At 40.5% G+C, this 15419-nt stretch overlaps 1 protein-coding gene across 1 annotated transcript in view; it reads right to left on the reverse strand.

Annotated features, from left to right (window-relative positions):
• Positions 1–15419, reverse strand: part of LOC126253673 (protein FAM135A) — a 615476-nt gene that overhangs the window by 87423 nt on the left and 512634 nt on the right. The window contains exons 8-10 of the mRNA XM_049955193.1: positions 12335–12490; positions 6179–6446; positions 5394–5594 (exon numbers count right to left, since the gene is read on the reverse strand). Coding sequence (XP_049811150.1) covers positions 5394–5594; positions 6179–6446; positions 12335–12490 — 625 coding nt within the window. The remainder of the gene's footprint in view (positions 1–5393; positions 5595–6178; positions 6447–12334; positions 12491–15419) is intronic.

Below are 15419 nucleotides of genomic sequence, written 5' to 3' on the forward strand. Positions count from 1 at the left end.
CATACTTTCATATCATTTTTAAAACAAACATTAGCATAAGCATCTGGTTCCTGTAAGAAATTTCATTCTGAAGGGCTGTACAATTGTTACGATAGGGGCTATCAGGAAAGTAATTTATTCTACATAATTCCACTCGCTGATGAGTTATGGGATAATTTTTGGGTCTACTTGACTTGCAGAGATTTCCTCCCCCAAAATATAGAAAGATTATAAAAATGTATGTATGTATTTATTTAAGATCAACATCTCCTCCTGAACCACTTGATCGATTTCGACCAAACTTTCTACACATATCATTATCTGAAAAGAAGCACTGGAGGTGGGGATTGGGGTGGAGGTTGGGGAGGGGGGGGGGGGTGAGAGGAGAATGTTAAGAACCACCTAACTCTCAAAGGGGTGTGAGAGGGGATGCAAAAGAAGCAAAACACACCATGCGCAAGTATTGAGATTATATTAATCCAATATTTCAGAATAGGAACACTTAGTGACTTGCACTAAACTACACAAAATTTGAAACATTTTTCAACTTTTTCTCACTTACATCCTTAATGTTAAATACGGAACACGTTAACTCATTTGTAAAGTAATCAGAAGTTTGAAGCTGTTTTATTTGGGGGAAGGGGTTGGTTCTTTAAAGAATCAGAGGTTTACTGGTTACTTACTATCTGTAAAGAAGCACTATGCTGTTAACATCCACCTCCACCCATAGGGGTGGGAATTAAAAACAGGGTGATAATTAAGCGTGACTTAGGGACACCTGGAGCATCTCAACCAAATTTGGTGGATGACTTATTACTTGTATAAAAATACTGTGGAAGTAAGATTGCCCACTACAACTGAAGGGTGGGGTGTGGATTACAAGTGATCAAAAAATTTTCAGAAAAAACCCATTGGTGTTTATTTCCTGTATTTAGTCGACTTGGAATACTTTTAAAAGTATGAAGTGCAATTTGTCATTCATTTACACAGTTCGGTGCATCACCAAGTCACGAGAATGAGCACTGCAGTGAGCCAGTAATTTTGTCAACATGTTCTGGGACCTATGATCAAACCATGAAGCTAAATATCACGGATAAAGTTAACATTATCTCTGGAGCTGTATGGTGTAAAACAGCAGAGAAACAGACATGTACGTGTGCAAAAAGTGTGTGTGATGCACACTTGCTCATCATCTTTTCCTAAGACCCTGCATCAATTTCAGCCAAACTTTGTACACTTATTACTTACAATCTGTAAATATATAATATTGTGGGGGTAGCAAGGACCAACCTGCCATTGGGGTTGGGGTGGGGATGATGTCACTGTGATGGACAGGAAATGGGGGAGGAAGCGGTGGGGAGATGATGAGATGGCCAGGCAGAGGAGAAGGGAGGTGGAAGGCGAGAGGGGAGAGGAGATTATGGATAGGAGGAGGGAGGCCGAGGAGGAGGGAGGAGAAGGGAGGAGGAGGAGGAGAGGAGATTATGGATAAGAGGAGGGAGGCCGAGGAGGAGGGAGGAGAAGGGAGGAGGAGGAGGAGAGGAGATTATGGATAAGAGGAGGGAGGAGAAGGGAGGAGGAGGGAGGAGATTATGGATAGGAGGAGGGAGGAGATTATGGATAGGAGGAGGGAGGCCGAGGAGGAGGGAGGAGAAGGGAGGCCTAGGAGGAGGAGGAGGGAGGCCTAGGAGGAGGAGGAGGGAGGCCTATGAGGAGGAGGAGGAGGAGGAGGAGGGAGGCCTAGGAGGAGGAGGAGGAGGAGGAGGAGGAGGAGGAGGAGGGAGGCCTAGGAGGAGGAGGAGTAGGGAGGCCGAGGAGGAGGAGGAGGAGGAGTAGGGAGGCCGAGGAGGAGGAGGAGGAGGAGGAGGAGGAGGAGGAGGAGGAGTAGGGAGGCCGAGGAGGAGGAGGAGGAGGAGTAGGGAGGCCGAGGAGGAGGAGGAGGAGGAGTAGGGAGGCCGAGGAGGAGGAGGAGTAGGGAGGCCGAGGAGGAGGAGGAGGAGGAGGGAGGCCGAGGAGGAGGAGGAGGGAGGCCGAGGAGGAGGAGGAGGAGGAGGAGGAGGAGGAGGGAGGGAGGAGGGAGGCCGAGGAGGAGGAGGAGGAGGGAGGGAGGAGGGAGGCCGAGGAGGAGGAGGAGGCCGAGGAGGAGGAGGGAGGAGGAGGAGGAGGAGGGAGGCGGAGGAGGAGGGAGGCCGAGGAGGAGGAGGAGGAGGAGGAGGAGGGAGGCCGAGGAGGAGGAGGAGGAGGAGGAAGGAGGTCGAGGAGGAGGAGGAGGAGGAGGAGGAGGGAGGCCGAGGAGGAGGAGGAGGAGGAGGAGGAGGGAGGCCGAGGAGGAGGAGGAGGAGGGAGGCCGAGGAGGAGGAGGAGGAGGAGGAGGGAGGCCGAGGAGGAGGAGGAGGAGGAGGGAGGCCGAGGAGGAGGAGGAGGAGGAGGATGGAGGCCGAGGAGGAGGAGGAGGAGGAGGAGGGAGGCCGAGGAGGAGGAGGGAGGCCGAGGAGGAGGAGGGAGGCCGAGGAGGAGGAGGAATCTGAGGAGGAGGAGGAGGAATCTGAGGAGGAGAAGGAGGATCAGGGAGGGGGAGGACAAGATAGAGAGGGAGGAGGACAAGATAGAGAGGGAGGAGGACATGATAGAGAGGGAGGAGGAGGGAGGAGGAGGAGATCAACTGATAGAAGATTTAAATAAATAAATACCTGGGAAACACTGGGTTTCTCTGCTAAGAGGAGTAAAAATGGAGTCAGAAACATGGCTACACATGCACACTCACCAACGTGCCAGAACACACTGAAGATCTTGTGGTTAATGCAGTGGCTGCAGATTAGCTTGTACTGCATTGTATGTAGGCATGACAACCAACAAGCTGTCTGTCAGAATGAACTGCCACCATCAAACTGTGGCCAAAAAACAAGTGGACCACCCTGTTGCTGAACATGCTGCCAACCATGATATCCCTCATCTCAATGGCCGCTTCATAGCCTCTGCCATTTGGATACTTCCCACCAAGACCAGCTTTTGTGAATTGCGCAGGTGGGAACTTTACCTGCAATACATCCTACGTTCCCGTAACCCTCCTGCCTCAGCCTTCATTAGTCACTGTCCTCACCCATCCAGCCCCCTCCCTGCTCCCATTCCAGCACTACACCGCTGTCATTTCACCGCCACACCCAATCTTTTAATTTCTTTTATTTTTATTTCTCTCCTTTCTGCTATTTACCCCCTCCCCCCTTCGCACCTTGTCTCCTGCCCTCCGTCTAAACTGCAACACTTCACTGTCCGCCACTCCCACCATACTATCCCTCCCCCTCCCCACCCCACCCCAGCCTCCTCCTTACCCCCACCCAGTCGCCACTCCCATCACGCACTGGTGCTGCTGCTCAAATGTAGTTTCAGCTCTCTGAGATGGCAGACGTGTGTGTGTGTGTGTGTGTGTGTGTGTGTGTGTGTGTGTGTGTGTGTGTGTGCGTGCATGCGTGCGCGCGTGCGTCTACTTCTGACAAAGGCCTTAATGGTCGAAAGCTATAATTGTGTGTATCTTTTTGTTGTGCCTATCAAGACTCGGCATCTCTGTTATATGGTGAGTAGCAACTTCCCTTTTCTGGTATTGTTACAAAACTAATGTATTATATTGCCAGTGTAATCCATACTAGTATTATGAATTTGAAAGTAACTATACGAGTGTTTATTTTCATGACTAAACTGCTGAACTGATTTTTACGAAATCTGGTAAGGAGATAGCTTGAATCCTGAGAAAGAGCATAGGCTACTTTGCAGAGAGGGGGGATCACCCACAAAGAGAGTGAAGTAGGGAATGGAACATCTTTTTTTTTTATTTCTCACATCAACGAACATAAACAATGTTAAAAAAAATTATTAAATTGTTGCACGATGTACATGTTTAATAATGTATAGGCACTTCCTGGCAGATTAAAACCGTGTGCCGGACCGAGACTCGAACTCGGGACCTTTGCCTTTCGTGGGCAAGTGCTCTAGCAACTGAGCTACCAAGTCGGTACAGCACTTGCCCGCGAAATGCAAATGTCCCGAGTTCGAGTCTCGGTCCGGCACACAGTTTTAATCTGCCAGGAAGTTTCATATCAGTGCACACTCCGCTGCAGAGTGAAAATCTCATTCTGGAATGTATAGGTAATTCAATAGCCAAGTCTGGCCTGCAATTTCTGCACAATCACCATCTGGAAAAGGTGGAAGTGCAATTTAAATGTGATATACGCTCCTTAAACACAAATATAAGCTCTGACAGGCCATAGTACATAAGCTTATGGAGTATCACAAACTGAGCACTTCATTGGTTTCATATTTATGTGCACGTGTGCTCTGTGGGGCAGCTCTAACGTTTTCTCTTCATCACGTTTTTCTCAGTGTAGTGACCCACACAAGGCTCCACAGCTGGGAACTGGGCGCACAGCTGTACGGCGCACCACAGAAGTCGCGAGACGGTGCACCGGCAGAGGCCTCCGCTCTCGGGTGCGCACCGCCTCTTTGTAGTGTACTCTACTGGCCAACCGACAGCTTAGGAGTTTGGCTCAGCCAGTCTCGCTCTCAGTCATACATTTACTTTCAGCCTATGTGTCTCTGACTCATAGTGCAGCCACCCCGTGGCAGGTGTTTCCCTGTACCAGTATTCTTGAAGTAATGAAGTGTTGTGTTTGTTATTAACCTGTGTGTTATTGTAGTCAGAACAAGTGGTTGCAGCGTATCGCCCCACTAGAACAGAGTATTGCAATTGCTCCCCGTTGCTCCACACTGGAGTGTTGTCTGAAAAGACATAGTACAGCAACAATGGATTCACAACTTTTGAAAAATTGATCATTTTGCACTGCTGGATAGTGGTCATCCCCTCTACTCCAAAATAGAAGCTGTTTAAAACAGTGCTTCCTATGCCATGCACAGTATTTCAAAGGAGGGCTCTTAAAAATTTTTCACCACTCACGGGTTTCTCAGTATTATGCAGCACAGTGAACAGATTCCTGAAGACAGTTGTCACCTACATGGTGTTACATACACAGTTGATTTAAGTTATGGTGACAGACGATACAAACCAAAATCAATTATTAGCAATATGTGGTAGAATGGCTCAATGTCATACCAGTTGTGACACAGCAGAATCATTTTTTAGTCTCATAATTTGCGAACATTGGGAAGATGTGGCACATGAAAACATGAATCACTGCCAGGATATTGCACAGCTCCTCATAGTACTGCAGGACAGCTGAACTGATCTGCAGATAATTTTGATATCACTAAAATGAACTAATATACGTTACTTGTGGCATCTCCAAAATGTGGCACTAGCAGTAGAAACTAAATGACCAGAATGTTAACATCAGCCATGACATGATAAGAGTACGATTTCCTTAGCCTTTTCATCATCGAGCAGTAATTTCTTTATGCGTACTAACCCAGAGAACGAGGTACTAAAGGTGTAGTTGGCTTCTGAGAAGGTGTGTGCTGCACTGTAGGCTGCTGTGATGTGGGGGGTAAAACCTTCTGTGATCGTGATTCCAGAATTGCGACTATACCGCAGCTACAGTCTTCCTGTTGTTGTAGAGGAGGGCAAATAGGATCAGGTTTCACATCAGCAGCACCACTCAGGAATGGGTCTGCCAATCAAAAATAGAATAATTTTCTGTCAGTAAAATTTATGTTAATATCTTCTACGCAATAGATGAGCAGAGGTCACTTCTAAAAAAATGTTAGTATCTTATGTAATACTATTTGTTCAGTCTTAAACATTTAAGAAATTGGAAAAATAATGCAAAAAATTTAAATGTTTCACTAAAAATGAGAAAAGTATGCATGACTAGAGATTTATCACAATGTTGTTTAAAGTCTTTCATAAGATTACCTAGGAAAGAAAGCAGGTAAAACGGAGTAAACAGAGGCAAGTATAGTTGATACTACACAAATAAGGGTACAAGCCATACAAATATGTGAATTTAAGATAGAATGTTGTCTTGATTTATACAAGGCAGACATGCGCATGCATGAATATATTACACACACACACACACACACACACACACACACACACACACACACAGTGATTATACAAACATAAAATACCAATATAAGATTTCATTCTTGAATGCATAATAATTATGTTATATATAAACAATTCCATAATGTTGTAAGAACCAACACAGTATAGCATAAACTGACTAAAAGCTAAATGATATCATCTTACCACTTCCAGCTTTGCGACCTGCAACTGAACGTCTCCTGGCAAACTCTGCCATGTCCTGGTACTGGTCCTCAAAAATTATTGGCAGTGTGTTAATGTCACCATCCAGCTCATTGCACTGCACTGGCAGTGGAGGTAGTGATGCTAGATAGCGAGAGCGCCTCACCATCTCTGACACAGCAAGGTAGCTCTGATAGTTTGCATCGTAGCATCCTGCAGCAGACTGACGTGGATTATCCAAAACAAAGAATGCCTCTGCAAATCTCTTCACCTACAAAGAAACAGCGATGCAACATTTATCATCATCATTGGACACACAAGAAATAACAGCACTGTAACACATTATGTATTCAGAGGAGGAAAATAATTTCTCTTTTGAATTATAACAACAGCAGCAACTGCTTTTACCCTTAAAATACCAATGAATGCTTACATGCTGTTTTACATTATATAGTGAGTTTACTCTATTTAGAATGCTCGAAATTACATAATGGATAAAATAAATTATTTTCTTCCATCTTTTCAAACAAAAGAGTTACATCAAGTCGAAAATACAACTGACATTGTTAAACCTAATGTCAGCTGTGTCAACTACAGCCAAGAGTGAATGCAAGAATGAACCACATTTACAATTAAGAATGGAAATTAAATTTCAGTTTGCCAGCAAAATTAATTATTGCTCTACAGTACAAGAGTCTTCTCTGACCACATATGATGACAAAGAATGACCCTGTGCACCATTATTTGTCACAAGATGAAGGGTAGAGCACCGTAAATGACACAAAATTGAAAAAAGCACAAAATATATGAGAAGGCATCAAACTTCAGATATAAGAATTCTAGCCAGGAGCAAGCTAATTTCCTCAAGTATACAAACAACAATGGGGAGACGTTTTTGTATTAAGGTGCACTTGTATAATGATTCCTCTAAGCTGATCTCAACAAGTTCATTTGATTTGTTTTTTATTGAACCCAGAAATCTTGTTGTGTATTGTTACATGTGGATATGGAACAACTCATAATTACAATTTGTTTAAATATTATAATTAACTCATAATAATAAAAACAACAACTTCATATATAGAATGAAATGAATTAACTACAAACTTAACAGTATTTAAGAAAACATTTAACTTCGTTGTTTTAGACTCATAATTAGCAAAATAACAGTTACATTGGTAGAATGAACTAAATCAACTACAGACTTACGATATTTAAAAATGTATTTTGTTATACCTTCATAAATTCTTCTACAGAATGGTACAGCACATGTGCCCTGCACTGCTGTGCCCTTTACACACCCGTTGGCTTACAATACACAGTATATATCATTGGAATGATGTTTTTGGTGATGACAGAAGTCTGCTGTTTCGTCCCCTACCAAGAGATTTCTTACCACTTTATTTGCTTTGGTGCTGTGTACATGTAATCCTTATTGGAAATGTTACATTGTAATGCTACATTGCAAAATACCCGTCCGTCAATCTACATTATTATCAAGATCAAAGACACTATAAACATCCCTCCAGCCAGATTTGTGGCCCACTGATGCTCGTGTGTGTGTGTGTGTGTGTGTGTGTGTGTGTGTGTGTGTGTGTGTGCTGGTAGTTTTGTGGTCCATGTTTTTCATGTTGTATCATTTTAACACAGTCACTAGTTTTTGCCAAGCGGAGGTCTCTTTTAAAACATCTATGTTAAGGTCACAAAGCATAGTTTACGACACTTCAGGCCCTTGAGTTGTAGCACTGTGTGTAATTTACAAGTGAATATTTGTATGCTACCATCATGCGATTGGTAAAGTCACAAAAATAAAAGCTTAATGAATTTAATATCTTCTGCTACATGTTCAAAAAATTTTCCACAGTGCAATCGTTTGGCGTTGCATGGTTTACACTCAACATTGTGTCTGGCAAGAATTAGACAGCCATCTCCCTTCCTATTATTTTTGCAGAAATAATCATCACAATGGTAGCCTGGAAGGTAAAAAACAACAAACTTCATGATCTCTGAGTCCATGCTCTGCCACAAAAAGCACATCTATAGTTAGTCATTTGTGTCCTAAGAAACTTTGTAGGTCTAAACTTTTGTTTCTTACACTTAGCAGATTCTGGACGAAAATATGAAATTTTTATTTTTTGTGCAGGCACAATGCTTTTAGTTGAGGTTTCTCCTCCTCAAAATCACTTTTAAGTGGGAGTGGGTGGCCTATATATTTCAAATCATGGGAACAGGAATTAGTTTGTGGTCTAATGATCTAAAGATCCCTCTGTCAACTTCTGCTGCTGTCCTTGCTGACTTTGGAGTCACCAGAACTGACTCTGCAAGTGGGACTACTGCTTGTGCTGTTTCTAGTTCGAAGTTCACATAATCAGCTCTATTTTTTGTCTCACCTCTGCTGTCTGTGTTTCCCTCCCTTAATCTCCATCTCCTCAAGACCTTTTTTTGAGTTTCTTACTCTATCTGACCTGTAGACTGCCCTCTCTCCCACTTACAAATCTAATTTGTTCCTCTTATTTCACCATTAACTTCTGCCTCACAGCACTCTGGTACGAGTCTTTTGACATGCTTTCATAAATTACTTTTCATTTAGTCTCTGATTAGATGAGTTACTTCCAACTACTTCCTCCTCTGCAACTGTGAAAAACCCTGGCTCCAAAAATTAGAGTTCTGACACCGTTCATTAACGCCTGTGACTGATCTCACATGGCAGTACAAGCTCTTTTTATTTTTAACAAATCAAACAATGGAAAATCCAGGATGGAATGTAACAATACCAGAGAAGGAAAGTTGCTACTCACCATATAGCGGAGATGCTGAGTCACGATAGGCACAGTAAAAAGATTCACACAATCATAGCTTACGGCCACTAAGACAGCAGTAGACACACACACACACACACACACACACACACACACACACACACACACACACACACACACACACACTCTCGCAAACGCAACTTGCACACACGTCTGCAGTCTCAGAGAGCTGAAATTTTTTATCTTTATTTGATTGGAGTTAGATTTTGAAAAGCATTTTCTCTGAAGAATGAAATATGTAAGCCACATTATTAAGGACACAAATTTTTTGCTAATAGCTTGGCTTAACATGGAATCCAAATGAAAAGTCCTTACTGAAAACACTGTGCCATGGATCGATAACAATGAACTTCCTATCAAACAGTTCCAGTCCTATGTCAGAATCTCAATCCTCATTTGCACTAAGCATAGTGGCATAGAAGTGATAGCTTCCCTAAGCAGTTCTTTTTGTTATTATTAATATTATTATTATTAGTAGTAGGAGTAGTAGTAGTAGTAGCAGCAGCAGCAGCCTTATTCATCCGTAGATCTCTTTTAACAAGGATTCAGAACATGTCAATGTCATTGTTCCAATGACTTTATTGCATTTTTTAGTTTGTCTCTTCTTGTTTGTATGTGCCTCCGCAGACAGACGTTTCCTGTACTCAGCACCTCTTCATTGGCATCTCTCTCTCTCTCTCTCTCTCTCTCTCTCTCTCATCCTTCTGTAGCATCACACCATATTCAGCCTTCAGAGGTGTGGAATGACTTGAGTTATGCATTAATAACCTGAAGCAATTTTTGCATGCTATTACAGTGAAGTACACATTCAACGGATTGTAACTAGTGCCAACCTACTCATACTGTTCATTGTAGGAATTAATTTTAAATTACTTTATTTATGTATTTGGAGGAACATAGTTACTTCTTGAAAAAGACTACAGCTCTTCCTCCTCTTCTACTATTCAGCTGCTATTTTTATCTAATTCATGCAAAAATATATATATCTAACTTCTTCAGCCACAATATACTGACAAGTTAAGGTCTGTTTAACATAAACATTTGAGTTATGTAGAAATAGCATCTCTGAATCATGCTATTCAAAAAGGGAATGGTAGAGGAATAGTCTGAACATGCTTTGATGAACTCTCAGTTAGTTTCATGTTCCATGGATGAATTTTGCATGATAAAGCTTAATGATGTGGAACGAGTCATTTTACATTCACATTACAAATTAATTTGTAAATATGGCTTCTTGTTCAACATTTATAACTTCTGTTTTATTTTTTATTTTATTTACTTATTTATTTTTTCAACATACAGACATAATTTACTAATTCTTAGTCATCACCTTTTACACATTACAGTAATAGAAATTCTTTTATCAAATAGGAGGAGTTGTCAAGCAGAAACATTCCCAGTTAGTTCTCAAATTTTACTTTGCTTTCTGCCAGGTATAATATATCCCTGGGTAAGTGATCAGAAGTTTTAGCTGCGCCACTTTTTGTACTATAGACAATTTTAATGTAGAATAATGAATGTTATTTATTCCTTCTGGTATTATAATTATTAAATCATTGTTCCTTTTGAACTGTAATTGATTGTTTACAACAAACTTCATGAGGGAGTAAATATACTGTACAGCAGTAGTCAGAATGCCCAACGCCTTAAACAGATGTCTACATGACAATATAATTGTGAGTGAGCACCAAATATTATTATTATTATTATTATTATTATTAGTATTAGTAGTATTAGTAGTAGTAGTAGTTGTAGTAGCTTTATTCATCCGTAGATCTCTTTTTACAAGGACATAGGACATGTCAAAGTATTTACAAATTTAGATCAATTTAAAATAAACTAATTCGTATACACATATATTTACTGACTTCTAGTTAGAGACAATCATTAGATTTACTCCTGGTATACAATACTTTTTTTTACAAATAACTTATTAAATAATGTAATGCCACATTGTTCACTCATATCTCACTATCAGTCATTGCACACACTACACACACATTATTTCATAACACTTCACTCACTATTATTATTATTAATAATTTGTGTAACATTTTTTATCAAACCCCTACTCTGTTTTAGCTAAGTAATTCAGAAAGTTAGCTAATTAATTCAGCTGCAGCACATTTTTGAGCTTTGAAGACTTCCTTTTTTAAAGAAGAGTTACTCCAGAATATTATACCATATGACATTAATGAATGAAAATAACCAAATGTGTCAACTTACCAACTTGTCTATCTTCAAGATTTGCAATGATTCTAAATGTAAATGTAGCTAAACTAAGTTATTTTAGAAATTCCAAATGTGGTTTTTCCAGTTTAAATAATCATCAATACCGACATTTAAAAATTTTGAAGTTTATGCCCTATTTATTATTTCCTCGCCATGTGTTACACTTATCACTGGTATAGTATCCCTAGATGCAAAGAACTGAATATTTTGTGTATTTTTAAAATTGAGGGCGAGACCTTTTGCAGAAAACCAGTGATACTTTTAAGAACACTATTTACCATTTCTTCTGTTTCTGTATGCGTGCTTGTACAGATTACAATACCAGTCTCATCTGCAAAATACACAATGATCATTTAGATATACGAGGAACAATAGTGGACCAAAGATTGAGACTTGGGGGATTTCTTCCTATTAAGAATAACATCCCGGGACTACATTGGTTGAATTACTAAGTACAACTTCCTGCCACGCACTTAAAAGTAAACTGCAGAGTAGTCATGTAGGTGTAGATTACATATTCTGATAAATTGTAGGAGTGGCTAAGAGAGTATGCTTTCATTTTTTTAATGCCTGGAGACTTTTAATTTCCTACATGATATCTGTTGGAAACTTTTTATACTTTTGCAATTTAATACAAAATTCTATTTTGAATTTTGCCTATACATACTGCAACTTCAGCATTTTTGCCTTTCTCTGACATCTATAAAGCATAACACAGTGCACCGAGGAAAAGACACAATATGGGGTTAACATCATGACAAAAAGCATGTTTTATCCAGTGTGTAGAAACACCGCGCACACGCACACACCATTGTCTTAGCAGCATGCCTTGTACAAGTTGAAATGTCATGGCATAACAATCCCACTTATCAGAGACCAATCATTCTATTCCATTCAAATCCACTCACATGCTGATGTATGGCCCTTTGACACCATGCTCTAAATATGTTAAAGAGACTCCTGTACTGATGACATATCTGTGCATATCAACAGGAAAGTGTCACGGCACATTAAAAGAAAAGTGAGTGCTACATTTCTTAACGTGTTAGGTTCCAGAACAAACTAGCATTTTTTACTGCTAATGGTGGTGATGATGATGTCAACTTACCCTTAAATGGTGATGGTGTCTTGCCAGGTGTTGATGGACAGGATCTTTGCAGGTGAAAGCTTCAAGAAACTGTTGCCACAGCAGAATATTCTCAGCACAGAGCTGTGCTATGTCACTGTTTGCTAAGGCCACAAATTCTTCTTCCACTTCTACTAGCTGTAAACAGAAAAAGTAACATTGTAAAGTTCTTACATCTATGGGACTAGTGCAGGTTATCTGAAAGCACCACCAAAACATAACAAAGTATGTACATTGGGTTAGATAGAGCAGCAGTCAGTCCTAGAATTAAGTTGCTTTAATATGACATTTATAGTCACAATGCAGATCAGATTTCGACCTGTGTCAGGTCATTATCAATGCAGTGCGGAATTGTAGCAGTTGTTCGTGCTCAAGTGAATGCTTACACAGTTCAGTAATGGTTGAACTGTGTAAGTATTCACTTGAGCACGAACAACTGCTACAATTCCGCACTGCATTGATAATGACCTGACACAGGTCGAAATGTGATCTGCGTTGTGACTATAAATGTCATATTAAAGCAACTTAATTCTACGACTGATTGCTGCTCTAACTAACCCAATATAACCACAGTCGATGCGTGCACCCACCCCATGGAGGGCAACCTGATAAAGTATGTAGATGTTTAATGTTGCACTCTCTCTCTCTCTCTCTCTCTCTCTCTCTCTCTCTCTCTCTCTCTTCCCCCCCCCCCCCTCCCCCGACACACACACTATTCTATTAGTGTGTATCTGATCAATAAAAAGAAAGTAAGTACATGATCCTACAAGATTAAATCAGAAAATATCATTGCCAAAATAATGCTAATTAGCTCAAATTAAATTTAATAATGATAAAAAATTAATACAGAAGAAATATGTAAAACAACTGTGTTATTGTAATTGTTGTTGTCTTCAGTCCAGAGACTGGTTTAATGCAGCTCTCCATGCTACTCTATCCTGTGCAAGACTCCATCCCCGAATAACTACTGCAACCTACATCCTTCTGAATCTGCTTAGTGTATTCATCTTGTGGTCTCCCTCTACGATTTTTACCCAACACACTTCCCTCCAATACTAAAATGATGACCACTTGATGCCTCAGAATGTGTCCTACCAATTGATCCCTTCTTCTAGTCAAGTTGTGCCACAAATTCCTCTTCTCCCCCCATTCTATTCAGTACCTCTACCAGTATGTGATCTACCCATCTAATCTTCAGCATTCTTCTGTAGCACCACCTTTTGAAAGCTTCTATTCTCTTCTCGTGTAAACCATTTATCCTTTATGTTTCACTTCCATGCATGGCTCCATACAAATACTTTCAGAAAAAAACTTCCTGACACTTAAATCTATACTTGATGTCAACAAATTTCTCTTCTTCAGAAATGCTTTCCTTGCCACTGCCAGTTTACATTTTATATCCTCTCTACTTTGACCATCATCAGTTACTACTTCAAGTGCCTCATTTCCCATATAATTCCCTAGGCAACACCCGATTTAATTCAACTACATTCCATTATCGTCATTTTGCTTTTGTTGGTGTTCATTTTATATCCTCCTTTCAAGACACTGTCCATTCTGTTCAGCTGCTCTTCCAGGTCCTTTTCTGACTCTGATAGAATTACAATGTCGTTGGAAAACCTCAATGTTTTTATTTCTTCTCCATAGATTTTAATGCCTATGCCAAATTTTTCTTTTGTTTCCTTTACTGATTGCTCAATATACAGATTGAATAACATGAAGGATAGGCTACAATCCTGTCTCAGTCCCTTCTCAACCATTGCTTCCATTTCGTGCCCCATGACTCTTAACTACCACCTGGTTTCTGTACAAATTGTAAATAGCCTTTTCCTCTCTGTATTTTACACCTGCCACCTTCAGAATTTGAAAGAGAGTATTCCTGTCAACACTGTCAAAAGCTTTTTCCAAGTCTACCAATGCTAGGAACGTAGGTTTGCCTTTCCTTAACCTGTAAGTCATAGGGTCAATATTGCCTCACGTATTCCATCATCTCTATGGAATCCAAACTGATCTTTCCTGAGCTTGGCTTCTACCAGTTTTTCCATTTGTCTGTAAAGAATTCTTGTTAGTATTTTGCAACCATGACTTATTAAACTGATAGTTCGGTAATTTTCAGATGTGTCAACACCAGCTTTCTTTGGGATTGGACTTATTACATTCTTCTTGAAGTCTGAAGGTATTTCGCCTGTCTTATACATCCTGCTCATCAGATGGAAGAGTTTTGCCACAGCTGGCTCTCCCAAGGCTATCAGTAGTTATAATGGAATGTTGTCTACTCCCGGGGCCTTGTTTCAGTTTAGGCCTTTCAGTGCTCTGTCAAATTCTTCATGCAGTATCATATCTCCGATTTCATCTTCATCTACGTCCTCTCCATTTCCGTAACACTGTCCTCATGTGCATTGCCCTTGTATAGACTCTCTATATACTCCTTCCACCTTCTCCTTTCCCTTCTTTGCTTAGGAATGGTTCAAAGGTCTCTTTAATTTTCCTGTAGGCAGTATCTTACATCTAGTGATATATGCTTCTACATCCTTACTTTTGTCCTCTAGCATTTCCTGCTTAGTCTTTTGCACTTCCTGTCGATCTCATTTTTTGAGATGTTTGTATTCCTTTTTGCATGCTTCATTTACTGCATTTTTATATTTTCTCCTTTCATCAATTAAATCCAATATCTCTTCTGTTACCCAGGATTCCTACTAGCCCTCGTCTTTTTATCAACTTGATCCTCTGCTGCCTTCACTATTTCATATCTCAGAGCTATCCATTTTTCTTATACTGTATTTCTTTCCCCTGTAACTGCAATCATCCGCAGCAAATTTCATAACATGAATTCTGCTTTTCAATGATCCAAATGATGACTATGTCAACGTGAACACTTTGAACTGTATAGACATAGCTCTTTTTCCGAGAACTGTTCCTCCCCATGACAATACATACAATGAAAATGGGTGTAGTTAATTAGTAATGCTAACTCATCTCAAACAATCTCTCTGCCCCAAGCACCTTCTTTTTGTTCACACTTTAACCATATTCAACAATGAGGACATTAAAGTAGTGAAAGAGTATT

The sequence above is a fragment of the Schistocerca nitens genome, chromosome 4, assembly GCF_023898315.1.
Source record: "Schistocerca nitens isolate TAMUIC-IGC-003100 chromosome 4, iqSchNite1.1, whole genome shotgun sequence".
Classification (NCBI taxonomy): domain Eukaryota; kingdom Metazoa; phylum Arthropoda; class Insecta; order Orthoptera; family Acrididae; genus Schistocerca; species Schistocerca nitens.